This window comes from Rhinoraja longicauda, chromosome 35 (assembly GCF_053455715.1).
Source record: "Rhinoraja longicauda isolate Sanriku21f chromosome 35, sRhiLon1.1, whole genome shotgun sequence".
Classification (NCBI taxonomy): Eukaryota; Metazoa; Chordata; class Chondrichthyes; order Rajiformes; family Arhynchobatidae; genus Rhinoraja; species Rhinoraja longicauda.
Window position 1 is genome coordinate 15,754,943 of NC_135987.1, and position 26,119 is coordinate 15,781,061.

A 26,119-nucleotide genomic window follows, 5' to 3' on the forward strand; every position below is an offset into this window, starting at 1 on the left:
GAAGGAAGAAAGATATAAAAACAATTTGTGCAGTTTTGCCATTTGCCTGAACATCAGGAAATTAGCATTACTGCTGCAAAACTAAAGCTCTTGTAACATGGCAGAATTTTGCCAAACCTATCTCAGCAGTCACTTTGTGAAATTAAGCAAAGCAATCAGGTGAAATGGGAAAGATTAAAATGAATAATTAATTATTTCACATTAAAGATTAAAATGCAACTACTTATTTCCAATGCACAAACAGTAAATCAAAATTCTTTCAAATCCATCGGCTGTGGTTCACAAATTGAATCTTCAACCAAGCACACAACAAATTTTACTTACGTAAAATAACCAGGTGGCAATCCTGTTCCCCGTGCCCAACTCTTTGAAAGCATCAGGTTCATCTTTCTACAGTGAAACAAGAGTTTTATCTGTTACAATCCCTACACCATAGGCAGTGGCATTTTTCAATTTCAAACATTGACAATTACTTAATGGACAATATGCACAATTCCTTTTTCTGCATTTTCATGAAAAGCTCTAAAGCATAAATGCTTTGACAAATGGATTAATTTATCTCGTAAAGTAGCAGATAAAGCCCAATGCACATAAACAAATATTTGCATGTTAATTTTTTTGCAGACCTCAATTCAAGGGTTACAGCAATTTGTTCCAGTAGCACGATGCAGAGCAAGCAAAATTAAAACATGCACCAACAACAAATTACTCAGCTTTTATATCTGCATTTTGAATTCAACAATTTCAGATATAAGACTTTTGTTTCTCAGCTCTGATTCACTTCTGATGCAAGGTTATCAGGTCTCATTCACATATTGTGTAGGAACTGCATTCACCACTCTCTCTTAGGCAGGACTAACATAATTTGTCGTTGGGCTTCTCTACCCTACTTTTTGCATATGTTTCATTCATTTATTCTATATCTCTCATTTCCCTTTCCTATGACTTTCAGTCCGAAGAAGGGTCGTGACCCAAAACGTCACCCATTCCTTCTCTCCAGAGATGCTGCCTGTCCCGCTCAGTTACTCCAGCATTTTGTGTCTAACACAGTCATTCTCTTTTTTGTCTATGAAGCTTAATGTGCACGTTTTCTCACTTGCATAGTTCTGATGAAAGTTTTCGATCTGAAATATTGATTTTGTTTCTCTCTGCAGATGTTGCCTGTCTTAATGACTATCTCCATCATTTTCTGCTTTTGAAGACGCATCCAGTGCTACATTGAACTGGGGTTTGAGTCTGCCTTCCATCCTGCGTGTATTTTGAGTTACCTTCTGGATTTACGTGCTACTTCCCTTGCCACTATTCTCTTCACGATTTATGCAAATCTCATCTTATTTTTAAGTTTAGATCATTGAGGTCAACTATGCACCTGATATCATAAGTTGTTTTTCAGACATTTCTGGTGGCCTACTCCTGTTCAATAATGGATACATTCAAAAGCAACCTAGAGGTCCTAATCTCCAAGTTATTATCACGGGGAAGCATTTTCTGACTGGAATACACAGGATATCCAGCAGGAGTCCCATGTCCACAACAAATAACTAGCAGAATAGCGAATGAAGGTCAATAAAGGGCTGCAGAATCTACTTGTTTCGTGCAACTGGGATGTCAAATACAAGTTTACACATTAGTAACCTTGATTTGTGAAACATCACCAAAAGGAGTTTCATTTTACAGTATAATTACTTGATTTTTCCTACTTGCATTTACTTTATCAAACCTATTCAATTTAGTCATAGTCATACAGCACAGAAACAGGCCTTTCGGCCCAACATCCTTGAAGACCCTTTCAATTTAAAATCAGCACTCACTACAATTCCTACTGAAAACTTACTTCAAGCATTTAAAACATTTATAAAGATATAAATGATCATCTAAAACTATCATGACAACTTATTAAAAACTTATTCAAACACCCAGAACCCAGTGTCCATGGGTGCTGGAATCTTATCAAATGTTTATCTGAATGCATGAAAGCAGTATAGTTGATGGGTTTTGGTGCTAATCTGGGTAATCTGTTGTTTACAGAGAACAATGTTCAAAGCACCAAGCTTGTCATTTGAAACTGATTTTTTTTTGTTTTACAAAATATTGTTGGATTTGGCATGGTTAATTTTGCATTAGGCTCATGCCTAATTTGAACATTGCACTCGAGAAACAAAAACCTACATTAGCAAGGTTATAGTAATTATGCAGCAAGTGCCTGGAATATAACTAAGCTCACTTGATTAATATAAAATTAAGTAGTCAGCATTAATGAGCAACATGTTGATCAACATGTGAGATATCACACTACACCATGAAAATTAGCTGATTAGAAAATTAACAACAGTGATAATGAAATGCCAGCATGTTGAGAAGTAAAAGAAATGAAATACAGTAATGATCTCATCAATAATACTATGATCAAACCATATCAGTCATTACTTCTCAGAGGTGTTGACAAACTGGATATCCGTACACTATTTATTAAAATATGCAGGATTGACAACACACTTCAAAATACGGTTAGCAAGTCAGTATGGCAAAGTGGTGGCCGATGGAAATTTAAAAACTTATGGAATTTTCCCTCCTCAACAGCAAAAACTATCAACAAGATTGCAGAGATAGAATGTTCTAGTTTCACACTGATCACTTTCCCCAAATGTAATGCTGCCCTGAGAATCACAGAAAGTAGAGCTTGGAAACAAGGCCATTTGGCCCAACTTGTCCATGCTGATCAGTGGGCATCCTGCTGTATTAATCCCACCTCCCAGCTGGTCCACAGCCAATGCAATTCAAGTGCCCATTGAAGACACTTCTTCAATGCTATTAGCAAATCAGCTTCGACTACTCTCTCATGCACTACTTTTCAGGGGTACTTATCACTCTCCGGGTGAAGATTTCCCTTATACCCCCTCTAGATCTCTTCCCCTCTTTACCATCAGTATGTGCCCTATAGTTTTATCTATCTCTAATATAGTGAAAAAGTTCCTGCAGTCTATCTTATCTATACCCCTCATAATTTTATATAGTTCAATCTTGTCTCCTCTTATCCTCCTCCACTCCCACACCTGGTTTCTCCAGTCCTTCCTCACAATTGATCTCATCAGCTTGCTCTCCTAGCAACATCTCCTCAGCACCCTCTCCAATGCTACCACATGTTCCTACAGCAGGCTGATCAGAATTGCAGGCAGTAGTGCAGCTGAGGTGTGACCAAGGTTTAAGAAAGTTGAAGCATAGCTTCCCTACCTCTGTGTTCAATGAGCTGACAAATGAAAGCCAGTATCCCGTTTGCTCTCCTAACCTTGTGCAATGTTATTGATTACGGCCGCTTTATCTAAGCAAAAGCATTGCAACGATGCAACTTTTGTGACACTACTTGCCCGTGCAAAGTCATGATGAGGCTCATACTGCCCACCCACGCCATAATTAGACACCTGAAAAAGAGATGTGGAGACAACGAGCTGAAAAATAACACTTACCCGTCCAAAATCAAAATGAGGTTCATACTGGCCCCCAACCCCATAATTGGCCACCTGTTCAAAATGAGAGGTTACACACAGAGAACCAGTCAAATGCTCAGTATTTCTCAGCGTACAATTCACAGGATTAAGATGAAATCAAATGTACAGATACCCATCAGTGGCACACAGGTTTACCAGTCATAACAAAGGCTTCTTTTAAACTGGAATTGCGATTTATACTTGGCATTGTATTTTAATTGCACTAACATCAACACATTAGACCTGTTCTAACAAAATCCAACATCTTGCATCTCCAGTTAATCAGATTTTTCTTTTGCATTAATGATGGATGGGGAAATACTAATATTCACTGTTATATCATAGCAGCAACTGTTTCATAGCCCAACTTCCTCCTGTGACCAAAAAAAAAATCATGGACATGATTTAAGGTCCAGGCAAAGGCAAATTTCCCCCCCCAGTTAAGCAATAGTTTAAAATAGACAATAGGTGCAGGAGTAGGCCATTTGGCCCTTCGAGCCAGCACCGCCATTCAATGTGATCATGGCTGATCATTCTCAATCAGCACCCCGTTCCTGCCTTCTCCCCATGCCCCCTGACTCCGCTATCCTTAAGAGCTCTATCTAGCTCTCTCTTGGGTAATGGAGTTTAAAGTGAAATTTTAGTGTGCTAACTTCATGTAGTAATAGTGATGGTACAGTAAACATAATGGAATATGCACCATCTTAATTGGTGAAAATTCTTCCAACATTTAAAATGAAGAATAATCAAGAGTCCAGAACTCCACAAATACCGCCACAAATTACCTCCATTATTTCTGCTTTCCAGAATCTCTGGTATTTTGCTTGATCTTAAGTACTGAAATTAGGTGGAACGCAGCCTTCAAGCCACCTACTTAATTAACTGTTTTCGCAAAGAATTCTGCCTTAACTCGATGCCACTCTATGATAGATAGTTTAGTTTAATGACACGTATTCTGAAGTAGTGAAAAGCTTTCGTTGGAAATCTTTATAGAGCATTGCAGTTCCAATTCTGCTAGTTTATTAAATGTATATGCACACCAAGTGTCTGCAGCTGTCATTCAGATCAATACTCACTGTCTTATTTATGAGGACCTAATCCCAATTCTCCACGATCTTTTTGCTCAATGGTCAGTTCAGCACCTACCTGTAGCTCTTCTGCTGTGGAAACATCAAGGCCCGTGAGATCTTCTATCCGCTTGTTAATACGGTTTATTACGGGATCTTCATAACCTGACAGCCAAGCACTGGGCAAAAGTAAAAACATGTTCAAGTTAATGTCCTACATATTTTCACCTTTACTCTCAATATATCTATCACACCACATTTCCTACCAGTGTTTATACATGCTTAACTAGTTGTAACTATGCACTTCAAAGTCTTATCCTGCAGTTGGATTTGTATGAGCATGAATATTATCAAATTAAATAATTTTAGAATGAGTCTCAACAACATAAGATCTCCCTTGGCATTTTAACACATTAATCATAGCTTGCTATGGGCCGGGAGGCTAGTCCACAGAAAAGTTCTGATGAGTGCAGATTCCTCTCAAATTTAGATAGCTTCGTCATTCAATGACCAACTCTTTTGGATTAAAAAATCACAAATAATACCAGGGGAGGTCAATTTCATATTCCATATGTATGCCCTGATGAAAACGAGGGCAGCTATTTGGCCCGTCAAGTCTACACAAGGTCTCACTTTAGCCCATGTTAATCCTTTCACTTATTTCCCTGTAACCTATTCTTTATCATACTCCATTAATTGTGCTCCCCCTACCTTCGTTGACTTCAATTTTGCACCAGCCAATCAACATTTTTTTTTATCAATCAACTCCTTTTTCAAAATAAGGTGGGAATAATCCAGAACATTTGGGGGAAATCCATATGGCCACAGGAAAACATGCAAACTCCACACAGACGGCACAGAGTCAGAATCAATCCAGCACCAATGGAGATCAGGCAGCAACACTACCTGCTGCTGTTCACTCAAATAGCTCAGATTGGCATTCATAAAACATCTACAACGACAGCTAAGCCAATATTCAAAGGTAATCTGGAAAGCTAACAAGGTTTTGTTGAACTACGGGAAAGAATGGTGTGTGGCGTGGGAGAGGAAGCAATGAAGAAAAGTATCAAATTTGGTTTAATCATGATAAATACTAGGGGAAATTATCATCTAAAGTACAACCACACCCAAATAAACCACAGATAATTTTAATTTCTTGATTACAAAGATCAACTAATTCCTTGCTAATGCCGTTCAGCAGTGATGTTGCTGTATCATCCTTTTCCTTTTCAGTTTTATTGAACACAAGAGTGTTTGAAATAATTGGAATAACTCAATTTTCGCACTACATACAATTACAATGAAACTTGCAGATGTTCAATAACTTAAAAATACAAATTCCATGTAAAAGACTACCCAATCTGGTTGCAACTGATGTACGAGCCAACTCTATGCAATAAACTGCCTTCGTTAAGGCCAATCAACGGATTATAATTTAGATGTAAACCTGGATTTAGAGGTGCAAATTTTCCTTCTGAGTTGGAGGCTTGTGACCCTAACCTCACTATAGAGAGTTATATAATCTGGGTTGGTACTTAACTGATGCATTGGGAAGGCACTTGGTAAATGATCTAGTCAGGTGTCTCGAGATATTTTTATTACATTAAAAATTGTGGTTATTATTGTTTGAGAAGATGTTAAATAAAACCTACTTGCCTTCTTAGTTTGGCACAATAATATTCAAGAGGTTTCTACAGGGCTGTGGCTAATAGTCATCTCTCAACGCGCATCATTACTATTAAGTTATTGGGATATTTATCATTGGCCATTTGAAAGACCTTGGTTTTTGTGCATTGGCTGCTACATTGCCAAAATTACAGCAGTGACTATACTTGAGAACAACTTCACTTTCTGTGAAGCATCTGAAAACACAAGGAAAGTGCACTTCGGAAAGTCAGACTCAGCTGACATTATGTAGAAGCTTTTCTGAAACAAATGGCATATACTCAAAACATCGCTGAAGTCTCACCTGTTCAGTACTGCCTTCAACCACTGAAGGTCACCTCACCTTCTGTCTCCTTTCTCTGTTCGTTTACTTATTTACTTATTTATCTATTTATTCATTTCCCTATGTTCTCCAAATCTCTGTAAAGCGTCTTTGAGTATATGAAAAGCGCTATATAAATGTAATGCATTATTATTATTATATTTAAAACAGTAACGTTGCACTATTGAATTAGAATTAAACATCACCATCTCACTACAACCTGCACACTGCAAAGCAAAAGTGTGACACAATATGAAACAGCATGAAATGGTTTCAACAATAAATACTGTGCTCAATTCCTGGTAAGAGGAACTTCAGAGGTACTAGATACTTGTCGAAAACTATTCCAATCCAGATACCTGAAACCACTGAGAGCCAAAAATATATGAAATTCTTGCAATAAACACATGCCAACATACATAAATAGCTTTTTTATCCCACTCTAAACTGACCTTGGAAGTGCAGTAAGCTTGAAATTAAAATGACATGATGGTAGCAGTGGAGAAATGGGTGTATTCTTTGGGTTAAACTTTTTCAGGTGAAGCATTTCCATTACAAGATTCAATCAAATAATATTTTCAGATGTAAAATGAATAAAGGACCGATGAATGATCTAGTAAAATGATAGCCTTGTGAATACGATGACTTAATTTTGCATGGGAACTAACTTGCTGTGTCAACTGAAGGCATTAATACCTTTATTAGAACTGCACTCCTGTGCTGACAGTATGTCCCTCAAGCTCTCTGCCAATTAAGCCAGCCTATAAATTCTAGCCAAAACTTGTCAATTCAAAACCAGAGCTACATTTTATATACTCACTCAACTATTTGACATTTTGAATACTGAGTTTGTCATGGCATGTTTTTATGTTAGTCTCTGATAAATAAATGTGCATGCCACAACACCAAAATCTGTCTGAATCTATATATAATTAAGAGCCTCACTTTTAAACAGTTCGAGACCCAAGACTTCACATTAAATACTGAAGCAATTCAATGAACAATGAATTCAATGATCTTGAATTTCCATGCAAGAGCAAATAACATGAGTTTAGTTTGTTCCTATCCTGAAACAACTTATTGCCATTTACAGAAATGTAGCCTTGCTCTCTTTGCTGTGGACACTTTATGCCAACAAATACTTGGGCTGTTCTCAGTCTCCGAGCTGAACAGTCTCCAAGGTATTCACTGTGCCAAGAAAATGGACACATTTGTCAGAAAATGACACCATAAACAATGTCAAATCTGGTACCTGGCTGCATAAACTGCTACTTTTGATTCAAGTAAATACGAGGTTACCTTACCTCGCTACATTTCACAGCTGTTAAAATTATTTCCTGTTTTCTCAGAGCTTGAGCTGCTTGCATAGACACATAACAGAGCACAAAATAAAATTAACTTAAGTCTTTGCCAAATATAAAATGCTGCACTGCACACAGAATAATTTTCCATCTGTAATCTGTGTGCACCAGGCAGAAATGCATTCACACCAACTCTGGTGTGTACATTAATCTACGTGCAATCTTGAAAATATATTCAACGAATCCTTACAAGAAAATTAGAGAGCAGCTGATTAAAACCATGATAAAATCTGTTTTGTTGCACGCAAAAACTCCTGACTGCAAGGTATTGAAAATAACTAACCGTAAACAAAAAGCAGAATTCAAATAATCTCAGAGATTCTGTCTAAAGTCTCACTGGTAATCCATCAGAAAATGGCCAGAACTCAGCTGTGTAAGGTCTCATTGGTTAGTATGAACCCTTATGAATGGATAAATCTACCATCATTTTCAGGTAAACATGATTAAAGGTGAACAGAACTGGGATGACTCTTTTCTCGGGCACATTTGAAATCCAGTATGGAATATCACAGGTGGGATTTTGCCACAAAGAGTGTGTGTCTAATCAAGATAAGATTTCCTAAAGATAGTGTTATTTTGTTCACTGTGAAAGGTTACAGCTCAACGGCAACCTTTATTTTTACCTACGCCTTAAATAATGTGACTGAGGAAGGTGGCTATTGTGATGCATTCATTTTCAAACTGCAAGGCAAGTAATGTTAGAAATGACTGCAAAAGCATTTATCTAAAACAAAAAATTGAATATGAGCTAGCTATTCTATCGTTCCCAATGTGGTAATAATGAATGTGCAGTGAGATTTAGATGGATTAGTTCAGTCCAGGATGAGGATCAGCCAGCCATAGCTATCTTCATTATGTTGGCCGTTATTATTTTTTAGATGCGTTTGCTGGCTTCCATCTGCCAGTATCGTAACCAGAAGCTGGCTCAAGCTCTTTATTTTCTGCATGTCAACAATATCTGCACTTTGCTGGAAAGAATGGGGTTTGCAGTCAATTGATACTCTTCCCATAGCTCACTGTTTAATCAGCATGTCAACTAGTAAAGATTTTCCAATGGTTACTGCATCTGAATATCAGTGAAGACCAGGGCTGAAGACAAGCTTCATTCTAAAACGGTGATCCCTAGTTGGAATCATCCACAAGCCAACAAAGCAGGAGGAAAATCAGAGGTACTAAAACTATTTATGTAGACTAACAAAGTGTACACTTCATTAGCAATCTAAGATCCCACTCAGCTCAAATTAAAAATGTAGAAACAAATAACTGCAGATGCTGGTTTACAAAAAAAAGACACAAGTGCCTGGCAGACATGGATAGATGTTGTTTCAGACTGATTGTGGTGGGGCCAGGAGAAAGCTGGATTAGGGCAGGACAAAGCCTGGCAGCTCGTGGTGGATACAGGTGAAAGGAGGTTTGAATGGCAAATGGGTGGACAAAGGCTAGCAATGCAAAGCAGACAAAGAGGGTATAAGATAAAGACAGAAGAGAAGTGAAATATGAAGCTAGAGGAAGGATTAGAGGTAGAAGGGGATGGGAGAAGGTGAAAATGGGGGAAGGTTAGTTGGTGATATGGGTCACATCCCAGTGGGGCACAGGGAAGAGAGAAGGGGGGGGAAGGATCATGGGAGAATTCAATGTTCATACCATCGGGTTGTCAGCTACCCAAGCGGATTACAATGTAAATTAAACGTGCCCATTTATTTCAAGCTATTGGCTGAGTGCTGTACCAGGCAGAAAGCCCTGGCCAGAATGTTTCATGTTCAAACTTCAGGTGCCACCCTTTGGCCAAAATTAAACATCAGAACTAGATGAATAGCTGATTATCTGAATAAATGTAACAGGGCCACTAACTAATATCAGTATCGACACAAATTACATTCCATAGGGAGAACCTGAACAGATCCTTAAAAGTATTCACATTAGCATTGCAAAACAATGGGCAAAACCACAGTAGATCAGTGAGTAAAGAAACAAACTTCAGTTCATTAATTTTCCCCAGTTAATTTCTGCACGATACTTCCAATAATGCTGTGCAACTTATTTTACTGCACGTCAGAAGTTATTGCTAAGAATCCCCTGCAAATCTTTGACCAACAATCAAAAAGCATTCCTGAAGCTAAAGTGAAAAGACAAATGGGCACAAGGAATTTAGATTTATATTCAATATTAATAATATATCCCGAACTTTCTAGGGCTAACTACGGTGTTTATTTTCAAGGTTTAAAAATCTTTAGAGCTGGGCCTCCTGTGTAGACTCTGCACCCTGTAATTACTGTTCCCTTTGGACTATGGGGAGCTACTGGGACAATGGAATGGGGTTAGAGTAGGAATAACATAAATGGGTTCTTGATAGTTGTCACAGACTCAATGACTGTTTCGAGATCTTCGTGGGGCAGCTGCTCAGTGGATAGAACTCGCACTAGTCAGAAGGTTTTAGGTCAAGACCACAATCTGGTAGATAGAGCATAAAAAAATCAAAGTTGACAATCTAGTCCAGCACAGGAGCATTGCACTTTGGATTTCCTGCTTTACAGGTTTAATATCAAATAGAAGATCCATCTGTCCTCTCAGATGGACTTCAAACTCACCATAGTGAATTCTCAATTGTAGCAGGTTAGTTAGGTGGATTGCCGATACTTCTCTCTTACCCAACATTATTAAAACATATTATCACTGTCACATTACTATGGGTAGGAATTACTATGAAAAATAAAGCTGCTGAATTTAAGTGTTTGGGATTAAAATGAAAGGGACATACAAAGGCACTCCCTCTCATTCTGGTGAAGGAGATAAGTGAACCATGTGGAGTCCAGTATTGATAAAACTTTATTACAAGGTAGCTATCAGTGGAGCCAGTCTTCCAACGACTAAAGGATCTCTGAACTACAATATAAACCTATTTTTATAGGTGTCCTTATCTGTTTAAAGCACAAACAAGTGAATTTACAAGTAGAATATAGAAGTTGAATTTCATGCCATTATCAGGTCACATGCTACATGTTCACTGCGTTTAGTCATTTTGGCCATGTATAGGTGGTCATGCACATGTCAGATTATGTAACATCTAATGCCCTCATTTCCTTACGTATATCCTATTTGTTCCAGTTTGGTGGGTTATGAGTTGTTTGTCTTGTCTCCGTCTTTGGTGGAGTTATTTCAATTCACTTCAAAATCTGGAAACTAGTCCCAATTGGACTTCTCTAGTCACTCTGTCCATGCAAGCCTTCACAACTAACTCAAGAGCTATACCCTGTGGTTATATTAATCACCACCTCTTCACTGGGTGGAAACAGTGGGCTGGATTTTGCAGGGAAGGATGGCAATCTTAGCCCACTCAATCTTAGTTGCTGGTTCTATTCTCTCTATTCTGTTCACAACCTTGCAAATCTTTTCTGCATGTCTCCAGTGATTTAACCTGAATGGCAGAAAACACTCCAAGTATAGGTTTTAGATACATTCATCACTCTTCTATAATTAAATTTAGGTTGAGCAAATCTTGTACGAGTAAATTAAACTGACTCACTGATGCTCCATTCTCAAAACATCACGCTAATAACCTCTCTCTGAAGCTGGACTACCAGTGCATTTGTCCCCATCAAATACCTTTACAAAGTCTTTACTACAACACCAGTGGAAAAAAGGTAATTCCAAAAACTAAACATAACCATAACATGGTATTAAAAAAACCTAAACAACGAAAATTCACTGCTCACAAAAATAAGAATTTTAATTATACCTTACACTCCACTAAGAATGCTAAAGAGCCAGGAATGTTGTGCTTCAGTTGCACTTTCTACAGGGACAATAGTCCACCATAATGCAGCAATTAGTGTCGTTGACCTTGTAACATCGTATTAACATATAACAACCACAGCATGGAAACAGGCCTGTCCGGCCCTACCAGTCCACGCCGACCATTCTCCCTGACCTAGTCTCATCTACCTGCACTCAGACCATAACCCTCCAATCCCCTCCTATCCATATACCTATCCAATTTACTCTTAAATAATAAAATCGAGCCAGCCTCCACCACTTCCACCGGAAGCCCATTCCATACAGCCACAACCCTCTGAGTAAAGAAGTTCCCCCTCATGTTACCCCTAAACCTTTGTCCCTCAATTCTGAAGCTATGTCCCCTTGTTGGAATCTTCCCCACTCTCAAAGGGAAAAGCCTACCCACGTCAACTCTGTCCGTCCCTCTCAAAATTTTAAAAACCTCTATCAAGTCCCCCCTCAACCTTCTACGCTCCAAAGAATAAAGACCCAACCTATTCAACCTCTCTCTGTAGCCTAAGTGCTGAAACCCAGGCAACATTCTAGTAAATCTCCTCTGTACCCTCTCCATTTTGTCGACATCCTTCCTATAATTTGGCGACCAGAACTGCACACCATACTCCAGATTCGGCCTCACCAATGCCCTGTACAATTTCAACATTACATCCCAACTTCTATACTCGATGCTCTGATTTATAAAGGCAAGCATACCAAACGCCTTCTTCACCACCCTATCCACATGAGATTCCACCTTCAGGGAACAATGCACAATTATTCCCAGATCCCTCTGTTCCACTGCATTCCTCAATTCCCTACCATTTACCCTGTACGTCCTATTTTGATTTGTCCTACCAAAATGCAGCACCTCACACTTATCAGCATTAAACTCCATCTGCCATCTTTCAGCCCACCCTTCCAAAAGGCCCAAGTCTCTCTGTAGACTTTGAAAATCTACCTCACTATCAACTACTCCACCTACTCCATTATTAATATTGATATTCCGCTGTAATAATTATGTAAATTCATCCATAGATTAAAATAATAATATTAGAAGATATCAAATGTTAAGACAGTAAACTGAAAGTTGCAATGAATAATATAATCAGATGTCACAAATGCATTACGTTTTCTGATACACATCATCTCACTTTTCAAACACAAGTGGCACTATTAACAAAACATTTACAAATATTAAGGGAACAAGACCAACCTGTTTGGAAGATAGTTCTCTGGGCTAATTTAAATTGATGAATTCAAACTGTGCAACAATTTTTGCTTCTTCGCAGTCATTGAAACCTCATTCTGACCAATTAACCAAAATCCGCAAGCTCTGCACAGTTTGACTATTTGGTGATTCCAGGCACTGGATAATGAGTCTTGCGTCATTTAGTAAATGCTCTTCGAAATCTCAACAGAATGTGTTGAGGAGTTGGACAAAAAACCCCATCCTTAATAACAGGGCAATGAAGCTGCTCACACCTTCAATGTACGTGGCGGTATTCTTTCCCCTTTGTTGCTGCACCATGAGAGAGTACCTCATACCTTCCTTCCCCTTACCTTTTGGAGATTCTGTAAGTTGCAACAGTCAACTGGCCAGTCACAGGGTTATGCACTGTGGCACGCTTCAGCTACAGAAAGAGAAAGGGCAGATTTAATCCTGGAACAGCCAGATCACCACTCATTAGTGGAACTCTGGAAGCTTCCGATTGGTCAGGATATGTGAAAATGGAGAAGGGCAACTACTGCAAATGGGGCTGCGTTCCAATTCAATGTCCTTTCACTTTTCAAAATTTGGAGAAGTTTTACCTCGAAGTGAGGTTAGGAGGAATGGGTGACTACACTCATTAACCGCTTGCAATATACTGGAACCCAGTGGCTCTGTCAGCATATTTTCATTTCATCATAGTGTTGAATAATTCAGCCTTTTTCCTCAGTCGTCATCTCTTCACCTGGTTCACGTCATTGGATGCCAGCTTCCAAACATGCCTGGTCTGAACCAGATGCAGCAGCTTTGCTGCGAAGAGGAGCTGCCACAGCTCTCGCTTACCTTTTGCTTATTCTGTAATGAGCTGTCTCCAGCACTCCAGTTATTGGGTTAGAAATGGTGGCTCGTCTCAGCTGTGAAGCCAACCAATCAGAAAAAAAACACAGATTATTACCAGCCTGACTGGATGTCAAACAGGACCAATCAGAATTCTTCCAGTGGGGAGAAAACTAAGCCCATCACCCTGGAACGATCATTCTTGGGTCCTTTCCCCAACACTCGTGCAGTTAACATCAACAATCACATCTCGGTAAAGCTGAAATTCATGGAAAGCCCCTTTTGAAACAGGTTAACAATTTCAGAATTCTTTTTCAAACATTAATAACAACCAGGTGATGAATTTTGCAGTTTTACCATTAGTTTTCACTGAAATAACAATTAAAAAAATGTCTGTGATAAACAATCACAAGAAGTGCTAGTTTACTCAGCGACAACAGCAATACCAAAAAGCAGCAAAGATGACCTTAGAATACAATGCAATTTCATTTTATCATTAAGTAATTTTAAATTGAATGTGTTAGCAATCTTTGTCCCACTTTGTTGCAATAATTCCTTTTCATAATTTTAATCCAGCTCTTTAATGGCTGGTGGCCCCATAGCAGAAGCATCCACGTCATGGGGCTGGAAGCTGGAAGTGTCCTGAGCTAATTCTGTTAACACCATCATCTATTGTACAAGTGATGGCTCCCACTGATTGTCGCCGGAAGCTTGTGTCCCTGTCAGGATGGACAATGACAGTGACGTAACATTTGAAACATGGATGATGGACATGAAAGAAGAAGAATGGCTGGTGATCTAGAGTATATCAACATTTATAGTCACTCAATTGTCAATCTCACTTGGGAAGTCAGAGGGTTGAAGTAATTTAACTGAATCTGCTGCAAGGAGACAAATGGAATCAACAGCTTTAACAGATCCTGTATTTTCTTTATTACTTTACTTATTTTTCAGGATCTGGCATCATTGACAAGGCCTTCATTTATTACCTCTCCTTAAATTGCTCGCAAGATGTGCTGATTCACCTTTTTGAACAGCAGTCCTTCTGTTACTACTCCATCAGTTACACAAGCTTCAAACACACCGTCGCTACATTAGAAGTCTTCCTGCAGCACCTCACCCAAAATCCAATACTGAAGGTTATGGTCTGACATTCGTTGACCATTAATGAGATGAGTTTTAGATGAGCTGAAATATGACGACTCAATTGTTTTTCTGTGATTGAGCCCAAAACAAAAATCTAAAATATGTTCTGAAAAACAGGAGTACATTCTTCTTTTCAGATTGTCCCACTTACAGAACAACACTGAGCTGGAGGCAGCCCAGAGATCTTCAGCTACAGTTACGTCTATGCATTGTATCCTCCTGGCTGTTCGCAACCAACCTAATATTACACTCTCAGATTATGTTTAGTTTAGAGACACAGCATGGAAACGGGTCCTTTGGTCCACCGAGTCCACGCCGATCATCGATCACCCATTTACACTAGTTCTTTCACATCCACTTCCTACACATTAGGGACAATTTACAAAGGCCAATTAACTTACAAACCCACACTTCTTAAGGATGTGGGAGGAATCCATGGCACCTGGAGGAATCCTACATGGTCACAGGGAGAACATGCAAATTCCGCAGACAACAGCTGAGGTCAGGATCGAACCCGGGTCTCTGGCACTGTGAGGCAGCAGCTGTACCACCGTGCTGCTTGCGCTAATGTGCCGCCCAGAGATTATCTCTGGAATATCCCCTAAACTTTAACCATTTCCAACAAGAACCACAGCAATGCATAGATTAAGGGGTGGTTCCAATGAATGAAATAGGACCAAAAGGAAGTAACACAAAATTGGTGTTGCTGAAGGACAATATCTCTCTGGATTATAACTGCCGTCTCCCCAAAAGAACTAGAAAACTAAGGCTCAAGACTACCTTGGATGATGTGACATCTTACCCTTGGCTTTGCTAATTCTTTCACACGCTCAATTTCCTGGTCGGAAATGATATCAATGAAACGAATGATACGAGGTTTGTCCCATTCGTCTTGCTGTTTCACAGGCCTCAGAATGTATGCTGGATTTCTGCTCGCATTGGAATAACGGCAGAAGAGCCTTTTCTGTCGACGAGGAGTCTGCACAGAAATATAAAATGTTGATTCATGTCAAATTAGAACACAATTCATGTCAAAACAATTCAAAATTATATGATTTAACTGAGACAGGCTCTGACTGGGTGATTGTGCCAGCAGCCTATTTAAATAAATGATGATCAACTAGTGAATGAAAGATGACAGACCTAATTTTGTGAGTAAAAATGCTATTTTGATAGAAATAATCTGGATGTAGATCCATTGTTTAAGATTCCAAAAGCAACTGAATAATCAATGCCATGCAGTCAGGAGGGGAGGGCATGGGAGGGGGGAAGATAAACTGGTTGTACTTATAGCAAGGACATAAGTTATATAGAGTATGTATTAGTTTAATAATTGCTTACATACAAATTGAAATATTGATTATATAGAATATGGACATTACTAGCAAGCAGAGTGCCAGTGCTATCCTTTATCGGCTTCAAAATGGTGGTGATGAGCCACTTTCCTGAACTGCTGCAACCATTCTGGGAAACAAAACACCTCCAAGGCCCTTTAGTAGGATGGTACTGGATTTAGAACATGCAACAAAGGTAAGTGCCAACCAAGCAACAAGAAGAAATTTTTCATTAGCAGGAAAATCAGTACTGTAATAGAAGGACCCAAATGAATGAAAGCTGCTGCCTTGGAGAACATAAGGATGATAAGTGTAACTTATTTGCTTTAGTTTGGAATCTAAAAGAGGGCTGGAAGCAGATTCTATTATAGAGTCACACAGTGTGGAAACATGCCCTTCTGCTCAACTTACCCACACCGGTCAACATATCCCATCTACACTAGTCCTACTTGCATGTGTTTGGCCCCTATCCCTCTAAACCTGTCCTAATCATGTACGAGTCCAATTGCTTCTTAAACGTTGTTGATATGTTGCTTAAACATTATACTTGAAAGAAGAAAACTGTGCAAGGCTAAGTGAAAGGAGGATAGCTCTTCAACCGATATGACACATATATGATGAGCCAAACATGTTTTTGTGACGTTCAATTTTACAATTCTAAAATAAGTGATATCTTTGAACATAATGTTATTTCACTGACAATGTTTATCTTATTTAGACATAGAATTCAATTTTGTTTGCCTGATTAACCCATTGTATTTATCCCTCTGTAGACTACCAGCATTAGGAATTTGAGCATTAATTCTTATGACCGTAAATATGCTTTGTTAGCAGCCAATCAACTAGGATTAACAATACAGTTGAGAAAAGTCAACAATGGGAATCACATCTGCCCCTCTCTCACTTGGCATCTTTCAAAGTTTGGCCATTTATGTGTTTATAGTTTTTTTTTAAATAAACAAAGAACAGATAGCATTTATTTATAAAGCTGTTTTTTATTTTACGATCTTGGGATGATCCAAAATCTCAGGCAATTTGCATCCAATTAAGTAATCCTCAAATGTAGTTGCTACTGCAAAGAAACACGGAAGCCAATATGCAGACAGTGAGTTCTCACAAACAGCAATAAGATAAATAACAGATAATGTGTTTGGCTCGGGGATATTGGCTTGTTCACTATAAAAACTCCCTTGGTCTTCTTTGAAAACTGCTATTTACTTTACAGAACTGCTAGCCTAGTTGATAAGCTTAACTATGTTGTTGCAGGATTTGATGACAGATGAGGGGATTATCCCTGGAGAAAGACTGGATTTCTTGAATCGTTGCCTTCCCTCATTTATTTGGTAGGTGCCTAACTCGTCACTTGTTTGCTATAGGGTTGGCTTTAGAAGTAAAAGGAAATTCACAAATCCACAGCATTCAAGAACCCTCCTGAATCAAATCATTCACCTACCAATTTGATACCTTCTCCTCGGCACAGCCTTTCATATTTCTGTCTCTCGGGCAGGTAATCCTTTGGACGGCCTTTCTTCGTCTCTGAAGTACTCCCTACTTTGCTTCCTTGAGTGTCCTGGGTTTCATTTGACTTTTTTTTCTGCTCCTCTTTCATATACTCAAAATATCTCAGGTTCCCATTGGCTCGCTGATGTTCTGGATCTATAACATTCAAAGTCAGTGTCAGACTTTCACGGGCATCTTTTCTTGTACAGTACTCACATTTCAACTTATATACAGAAAATAAATCTCTGAACATCCTTACCCAGCTTCAGCATCATTTTTGTGAGTTCCAGTGCCTTATCCAGGTCACCTTGCTGGTATACTGAATAACTCAGGTAGTCTAGTATGGTGATTTTGTCTATAGTGGATTCTTCACCAGTATTGAACTGCCTCAGTGCTTGCTCCATCCACAGTTCAGTGTGGTAGTAATCTGCATCTGAGTAAGCTATTTTCCCAAGCTCAACGCAGTCCTCCACTGAGAGTGATGTTTTATGCTTCACACCTGAGAGAGAGAAGAAAAGAGAATCATGCATTTGTATCTGGGCCGTAGAGTGAATAGCACGTGATCTGTTCAGGAAGAAACTGCAGATGCTGGTTTATACCGAAGAGAGAGACAAAATGCTGGAGTAACTCGGCAGATCAGGCAGCATCTCTGGAGAGATGGAATAGGCGATGTTTTGGGTCGGAACCCTTCTTTAGACCCAACCTGAAATTGTTAAACCTTTTCATATTCCCACCACCTCCTGTTCTAAATCTAAAATTACTTTGATCCTATTGCCATCTGCACAAAAATCTACTGTCACTATAAAAATGTAAAATCCTTTACTGCCACTATAAAAATGTAAAATCCTTTGCGCCACATACCAGGCAAGTTTCCTTGAGAGATGGTGTCTGCATCCAGTTTGTACGTGTCCTGGAGACGCAGCAAGGCTTTGGCAGCTCCAGTCTGGTCCTCATCATTAGGGAAGTACTGTCGCTGGATGGTGAGATTAGAAATGAATCCTGAAAAGATATCGGTACCAATGCATCAAATGTAAAATTAAAAATTGTGTTCAAACGTTTCACAAGTCAAAGTGGCTGCAACAACAAGGTCTGTTCCGGTTCATTGCAGTGAAGCAGGCCAGCTGCTCCAAACATGCAGGGAATGGGCTGAAATTGTTTGCCTTTTCACATTCCTACCGCCTCCTGGTCTAATTTACAACGGCTGCTTTTCCACCCATGAACAGATATCCTCTGTTAAAGACTTCCTTTGCTTGATTACAGCAGCAGTGCAAACTCCCTGATTTTTTGTTTCACGTCTCCTCCCTTTCCTCTCTTCCAGGGTTGGCTTCACCTATGCTCAACTTCTATGGTGACCTACGTCAGGTTTGTGAATGATAAAGAGACTGAATGACAGGTCAGTGGGCTTGGTCTCACCAATGTAGGGGAAGTCACAGGGAGCCCAGAATGCGATAGATGAGGTTTCTAACTTGTTCATCAAAGTTGATTTCTAACTTGCTAGCTCCAACGAGAGCCTTTCAATTTGAAATTGTATTGTTACTTGGGTCAAACAATCTATAACGTCTACTTTTCCTTATCATTTGCTTTCAGGAACATTTGGGGTATTTTTTTGTAGCAGTTATTAGTTAAATAAAATTATGTGCAGAGGTGGCGCAAAGGTAGAGTTGCTGCCTTACAGCGCCGGAGACCCGGGTTCCATCCAGTCTATGGGTGCTGTCTGTACGGAGTTTGTATGTCCTCCCCGTGACCACGTGGGTTTTCTTTGAGATCTGCGGTTTCTTCCCACACTCCAAAGACGTACAGGTCTGTAGGTTAATTGGTTTTGTATAAGTGAAAAAATTGTCCCTAGTGTGTGTGTGCGTATGATAGTGTTAATGTGTGGGGATCGCTGGCCAGTGCGGACTCAAGTGGGCTGAAGGGCCTGTTTCCATGCTGTGTCTCTAAACAAAAATTGTGTATTTTCTGACTATGTTGGGACTTTCATCCAATTAGAACATGCAGTTGAATGGCTCACAATTTTAATTCTTCAGCTGGTGTCACGCCAACCCACGGTGGATGTAAACATCTTATCGATCAACCTCGATATGGATCAAAATTAGACACATTCATTCTAAACTATTCATGCTTACATTCACAGATGCCATTAATCCTTTGCAAAAGAAAGCTTGGAACGTGATTTTAACCATGATGAGCAGCCAAGACTGCTCACGGACTGCCAACCTAAATCGCTTATTTTTTAAGGAGACAGCTGCTACACTGCTTTCAAGCTTCAAAAATACAAAACTAAACATGAGTGCTAAGATACATGTGATTAAAAAATCTGACCAAAATGCTCAAGTATTATGCTTCCTTTTGTGAAGCTCTGTTTCTCTCATGCCAGACTCTCAATCCAATTTGCAAAATGAATCATTCCCTTGGCTTTTGCTGTGTAGCCTTTTCATCTGCCAAATGAACTTTATTGAGATCTAATGCAGTCATACTGTTGGCTCCAGCACCGCTGAGCTTGGATTGCTCCTTCCACATTTAGAGACTGCTACTTTTTAGGAGTAACCATTTCAAGATGAATTCCACCTGCTTTAACTGAAATTTATTTATTGGATGAAGTACAGATGTGAACCTGAAGGGTGGAGCTTGTGGCACGTCAGAGCCAAAACAGGAAAAGGCTGCAAATTCCTGCAAAGGTAATTAGGATGAATGCTTCTATCAGCTAAAGGCTTGACTCAGTCTTGGATGACAATCCTTCAAATGCACTCCTAATGAATGAAAAACTGAAATGAGCCTCTGGACTCATTCCCGTCAGGAAGCACTGATGGAACATAGAACTATTTATAAAAAATAAATCTTCAGAGTTTTGTTTTTCTATCATACATATTCCAAAGTTAATTTTAAAATCAGATCTATACAGAGTCTTCGATAGTTTTGTTTGTAAGTACTGTTGAGCTTATGAACTTAAAAAAAAAAATCTATTGGTAGCAAGTCATGTCTGTGATCCCATAGCTGCAGGGTCTACTGGCAAGAAAAAGGAAATAACACCACATCAAATAGAGCATGAAATCCCACACCTAAAATAACACGTTCTTAAATCAAATTACAAAGATCTTCACAGGAAACACAGAAGGCAAACATCTGCCCTGAATAATACTGGATGCAACAGTGATAAAGTCATGGTATGACGTTGCAAGGTGCACTGCTGGTGATCTTTTACGTTATCAATTCTAATTGTGGCTTCATGACGAGTTGCAAATGTTTCTAAAAACAATAAAATTAATGGTGTCATTGTAATTAAAATGCAAATCTCCATAGAATCCAGGCTCTTTTCAAAATGTCATTGGCTAAGGACAAGAATGGGAAAACAAGATGGTAATTACTCTAAACAAAAAGACGATATTACCCTGAAACAAAAATAATAATTGCTTTTGTCATGTTTGTGACCTAGGTTGCAAGTAGATTTTTGAATGATGTTTCTCTTAGCTAGGATGCCTGGAACCAAAGGTCCCAGTCTCAAAGTAAGGAGACACTCATTCAAATCTGAACTGAGATTATATCACTTCACCCGAGTAGCAGTGAATGTTTGGAATTCTCACCAAAGTGGGTAGTGACACTCATTTGCCAAATATATTAAAACCAGGGATCAGAATGTTTTTGGATATTAAGGAATTTATGCAACAAGGGGCTAGTATAGGAATATGATAATGGGGTTAAATATCAGCGAAGGTCTTAATAAATGACAGCAGACGCAAGGAGCCTTTTTCTTTCGTTCTCTCTTACACTTTGCTACTCAAGCCAACAAATTTCTGGAAAAAGGACAAACATTAATTCATTTCTTGCATATGCACTCAGGATTCAAGGATTTGGGCTAAAGTCTGAAAAGGTTACATTGCTTCGAAAAAAGGTCACTAAATGGATTGCTCTGGCTTTGACCACAAATGGCAAAGGGACAATGAGTTAGAGGAAGAGTAAGACAGTATTGGCAATTGGTTTACTTAGAAGATGATTAACCACTAACCTTCTGACATATCTTTGAGGACCAGATTTTCCAGCTCCAACCACTCCGTGTTCAATCGTTTCATCAATTTAAATGCATTTACTGGATGGCCAAGGAATCCTTCTGGGTCTTTTGTAGCTGTCTCCGTAAGTAGGTCCAGTTTTTCAGCCCACCTAGTAATGTTACAAAGAAATTACCTTTGGGATCCAATAAAACTTTATACTGGTAAGTAAACTAACATGATTTGCAATTAGTAAACTAACATGAATTGCAATTGTTTAATATGCAAGCTCATGAACCACTCTAAAGGAGACTTTAAAAAAAATTAAGAACCAAATGCTGTTTAATGAAAGCTTTAATAACTCCAACCAATTTGCCCACCGTTTGATTTCTCCTAGTTTCCTTTCTTCAGCTTTGATGTAGTCTTTCAACGAGGTCACCAGATCTTTCTCAGTATATAGCAGATCTGTCATCTGACCTGCTCATGGAAAATAAAACAGATTATACGAGCTATTCAAGGAATTTCATTTCAAGAAAATTTATGCCTCTATAAAATAATTTTGGAAAATAGTTATTTTAGCATACTGAAACATAGTCATTTTAAATGGCTCTAAAACTGCATTTCTTCTCAGACATGTGAATTATGTACACAGTCCATTATCTGACTGCCATTTGTGAATCAGTAGATTTCAAATTCTCTTTCAATTCTCACAATATAATTGCTTCGCCCCACACATCATCGCAATAAGTTAATTAAGGATAATGTCATGGTGTAACTGTGTGCAACCATGGAACTTTGGATTGTTGAAGCAATTGAAATTCTGCAGTCGACAGAATACAGGAATTGCAAAGCGACACAGTTCCACACATTTACACTTCAACAATCCTGGTTGCTGCTTGAAGCAACAAAATAGAGCTGTTGACTATTCATAGCAATCTACAACACACCCAGGCACGATGAGAGGAAAAGTCCATTAATGGAGGATAAAAACAGAAAATGTTGGAAAAGATACTGGCGGCATCAGCAAAAACACAACCAAGTCACCATTTCAGGCATTTTTTGTTTTTATTCCAGAGTGTCATCATTTGCTGTGTTTTAAAAAGAAAATCCATTAATGAAATGATAAGACTCTTTCTTTACATTGAAAGCTCCAGTCTCCTTCACACAATACAGCTTAGTGCTTTGTTTTACAATTTCATGTGTTTCTCATCTGGTTCAATAGCTTATATAAACAATAGTTCAGGTGGTTACAGAAAATGTGCCTGGACAGTTGACATAAAATATTCTTTAACATCTATAATTAAAAAAATGCTGGAAACACTCAGTTCAGGCAGCACCTAAGGAGAGCGAAACAGGGTTAACTGCCTTAGACCTGTGAAGTATTTGCTGTTTAATTTTTGATTTCCAGCATTAATTAGTGAGACATTGGCAATTGGTGTGAACTTTAATACAAGATCCTTAGCTTTAACCTTCTGTAAATGACTCAAATTATAGAGAAATAATATATATTTTTTTTAACAACTAATACTGTCTCAAAAAAAAGAGAAAGATCGTGCTTACCAATTGATGTGTAGAAGTCGTTATGAGCCTGGGTGATGGAGATCATGACTAATATGCACCAGATTTTTACACATGCCATGATGGCTTTCTTCTGGCACAATATGGGCGTTCTGCAAAGGTGGAGGAGAAATAATCATTTCAGAGAAGAAATATGATCAATAATGAAAATAAGATGTCAATGGCCAGATTGAATTATTTGAAGGATATGAAAATAGATTTTAATAAGCTTACACTCTACCCAATTACTCCGTAGAATTAGCACCTTCACACGAAGGTCCGCAAAGATTAAAGAAGGCCATGTCACATTTTTGCAGTTAAGAATGGGCAATAAATGCTTCACTTTCCAGCACATGCTATATTATGTAGCTGAATAAACTATCTTTATCGTGGCATCGTTAATAAACTAAATTACTTGTTCTAATTTATACAGATTATTGAATCTTACAATAATAAAGCACAGGAGGAGGCTATTCTAACTACCACATCTTTATCCCCAGTTCTTCACATTTTGGTAAAAGTTCACCTGCAACAATAAATCTGATTGACTTTTGAAAGTTCTATCGAATCTTCTTCCACCTTCATATCAGATCATTGCAATTCGTTGCATAAACAGTATTCAGAATTAGCAAATTATTTCTCAAAATGAGTCGGAAAATAACTGCAGATGCTGGTTTAAATCGAAGGTAGACACAAAATGCTAAAGTAACTCAGCGGGTCAGGCAGCATCTCAGGAGAAGGAATGGGTGACATTTCGGGTCTCGAGACCTGAAACGTCACCCATTCCTTCTCTCCTGAGATGCTGCCTGACCCGCTGAGTTACTCCAGCATTTTGTGTCTACCTTCGATTTCTCAAAATGAGATACAAGATGGTGGTTTCAATAAATTAAACAACGAAGGCCATTGACAGTGAAATATTTCTCTCTCCACAGAGGCTGCCTGATCTGTTCAGTATACCCGGAACTTTCTATTCTTATTCCAATTTCATTTAGTTGTTTTGCAGCCCACCTTACTTCACAAGTTAGGAGGAGGGGGAGTTCAACGAGATCTGGGTGTCCTAGTGCATCAGTCAGTGAAAGGAAGCATGCAGGTACAGCAGGCAGTGAAGAAAGCCAATGGAATGTTGGCCTTCATAACAAGAGGAGTTGAGTATAGGAGCAAAGAGGTCCTTCTACAGTTGTACCGGGCCCTGGTGAGACCGCACCTGGAGTACTGTGTGCAGTTTTGGTCTCCAAATTTGAGGAAGGATATTCTTGCTATGGAGGGCGTGCATTGTAGGTTAACTAGGTTAATTCCCGGAATGGCGGGACTGTCGTATGTTGAAAGGCTGGAGTGATTGGGCTTGTATACACTGGAATTTAGAAGGATGAGGGGGGATCTTATTGAAACATATAAGATAATTAGGGGATTGGACACATTAGAGGCAGGAAACATGTTCCCAATGTTGGGGGAGTCCAGAACAAGGGGCCACAGTTTAAGAATAAGGGGTAGGCCATTTAGAACGGAGATGAGGAAGAACCTTTTCAGTCAGAGAGTGGTGAAGGTGTGGAATTCTCTGCCTCAGAAGGCAGTGGAGGCCAGTTCGTTGGATGCTTTCAAGAGAGAGCTGGATAGAGCTCTTAAGGATAGAGGAGTGAGGGGGTATGGGGAGGAGGCAGGAACGGGGTACTGATTGAGAGTGATCAGCCATGATCGCATTGAATGGCGGTGCTGGCTCGAAGGGCTGAATGGCCTACTCCTGCACCTATTGTCTATTGTCTAAAAGTTCTGCACTCACACCACATCCAATCATGAACGGCAATTAAACGGCCATAAGGGAGGTCTTGGCTCTGTGATTCAAAAACATCATATTTCCACATTTGCAGATTTATTTTCTGTAAGAAAATCACGGAATATTTTTGATAAATTTTAGAAATTATACTTTGATGGGGTAGATAAAAGTTAAGGTGTGGCTCATGTTTTTGATCCAGGAAGTTGATTGGCAGCTTGTGATCGTCTGGTTTCTCCTCAAAGGAGAAGGGCAACAAACATCAACGTGAAATGATTGTGACTTACAAACGTTGCACATAAACTTTGCAGGTATGATGCTTGGATTGTGATGCAAATATTCTATGAGATTTGTGATCTATATTAAGTTAAAGTGCAGTCCTTACATATGATGTGTCTGGTCACATTCACTCCAGCTCGATGCATATTTCTCTATTGACTCACGTATAATGCAAGTTGTGGCTCTTGCCCCAATTAGAAAGATTAGTTTGAAGTCCTGATATTTGAGCATACAAATCCAGGTAGATATTTAGGACTTTTAAAATATGCTTTAGAACATGTTTTAAAACTAATTTTGTGAATAAATGTTTTAAAACTAATTATGTCTTAACTTTAGGTAGGCACAAAATGCTGGAGTAATTCAGCGGATCAGGCATCAACTCTGGAGAAAATGGATGGGTGATGTGTCGGGTCAGGACCCAAAGGTGAAATGTCACCTATCCTTTTTCTCAGAAGATGCTGCCTGACCCGTTGAGTTACTCCAGCACTTTGTGTCTATCTTTATGTCTTAACTTTTTCCAGTTTTAATGAAAGGTCTTCAACTTAAACATTATTTTTCCTCTTACCACCAATGAAGGCTAACCTCCCAAATATTTTTGCACTTTATGGGCACACTTACCCAAACTTTCTTGGGATTGTAAGAATTCAGCGAAACCTGACTGAAATATATTTTTTAATTTGTCAAAATATTACAAAAAGATAATAATATTGATTTAAAGTAAGGAAAGAGAATTGGGCTGGGGGAAAAAGATCCATCATCATTAGTAATCGATATATTCCAAGGGATAAGATATGCATTTGGATAGATAAGGACTTATTATTAGTCTAAAAAAGGGTC

At 38.9% G+C, this 26,119-nt stretch overlaps 1 protein-coding gene across 7 annotated transcripts in view; it reads right to left on the reverse strand.

Moving 5' to 3' along the window:
- p4ha1b (prolyl 4-hydroxylase, alpha polypeptide I b) overlaps positions 1-26,119 on the reverse strand; it is a 67,431-nt gene that overhangs the window by 12,365 nt on the left and 28,947 nt on the right. For 4 of the 7 annotated variants that reach the window (XM_078428643.1, XM_078428641.1, XM_078428642.1 and 1 more), the window contains 11 exons: positions 23,239-23,348; positions 22,059-22,155; positions 21,699-21,850; positions 18,557-18,694; positions 17,955-18,194; positions 17,649-17,851; positions 15,664-15,840; positions 13,722-13,792; positions 4,632-4,731; positions 3,465-3,518; positions 325-390 (listed from right to left, as the gene is read on the reverse strand). In XM_078428643.1, the coding sequence (XP_078284769.1) occupies positions 325-390; positions 3,465-3,518; positions 4,632-4,731; positions 13,722-13,792; positions 15,664-15,840; positions 17,649-17,851; positions 17,955-18,194; positions 18,557-18,694; positions 21,699-21,850; positions 22,059-22,155; positions 23,239-23,317 (1,377 nt within the window). In that variant the 5' untranslated portion in view covers positions 23,318-23,348. Of the gene's footprint in view, positions 1-324; positions 391-3,365; positions 3,420-3,464; positions 3,519-4,631; positions 4,732-13,231; positions 13,303-13,721; positions 13,793-15,663; positions 15,841-17,648; positions 17,852-17,954; positions 18,195-18,556; positions 18,695-21,698; positions 21,851-22,058; positions 22,156-23,238; positions 23,349-26,119 lie in introns of all 7 variants that reach the window. The other 3 variants (XM_078428647.1, XM_078428645.1, XM_078428644.1) reach the window with 3 other exon arrangements.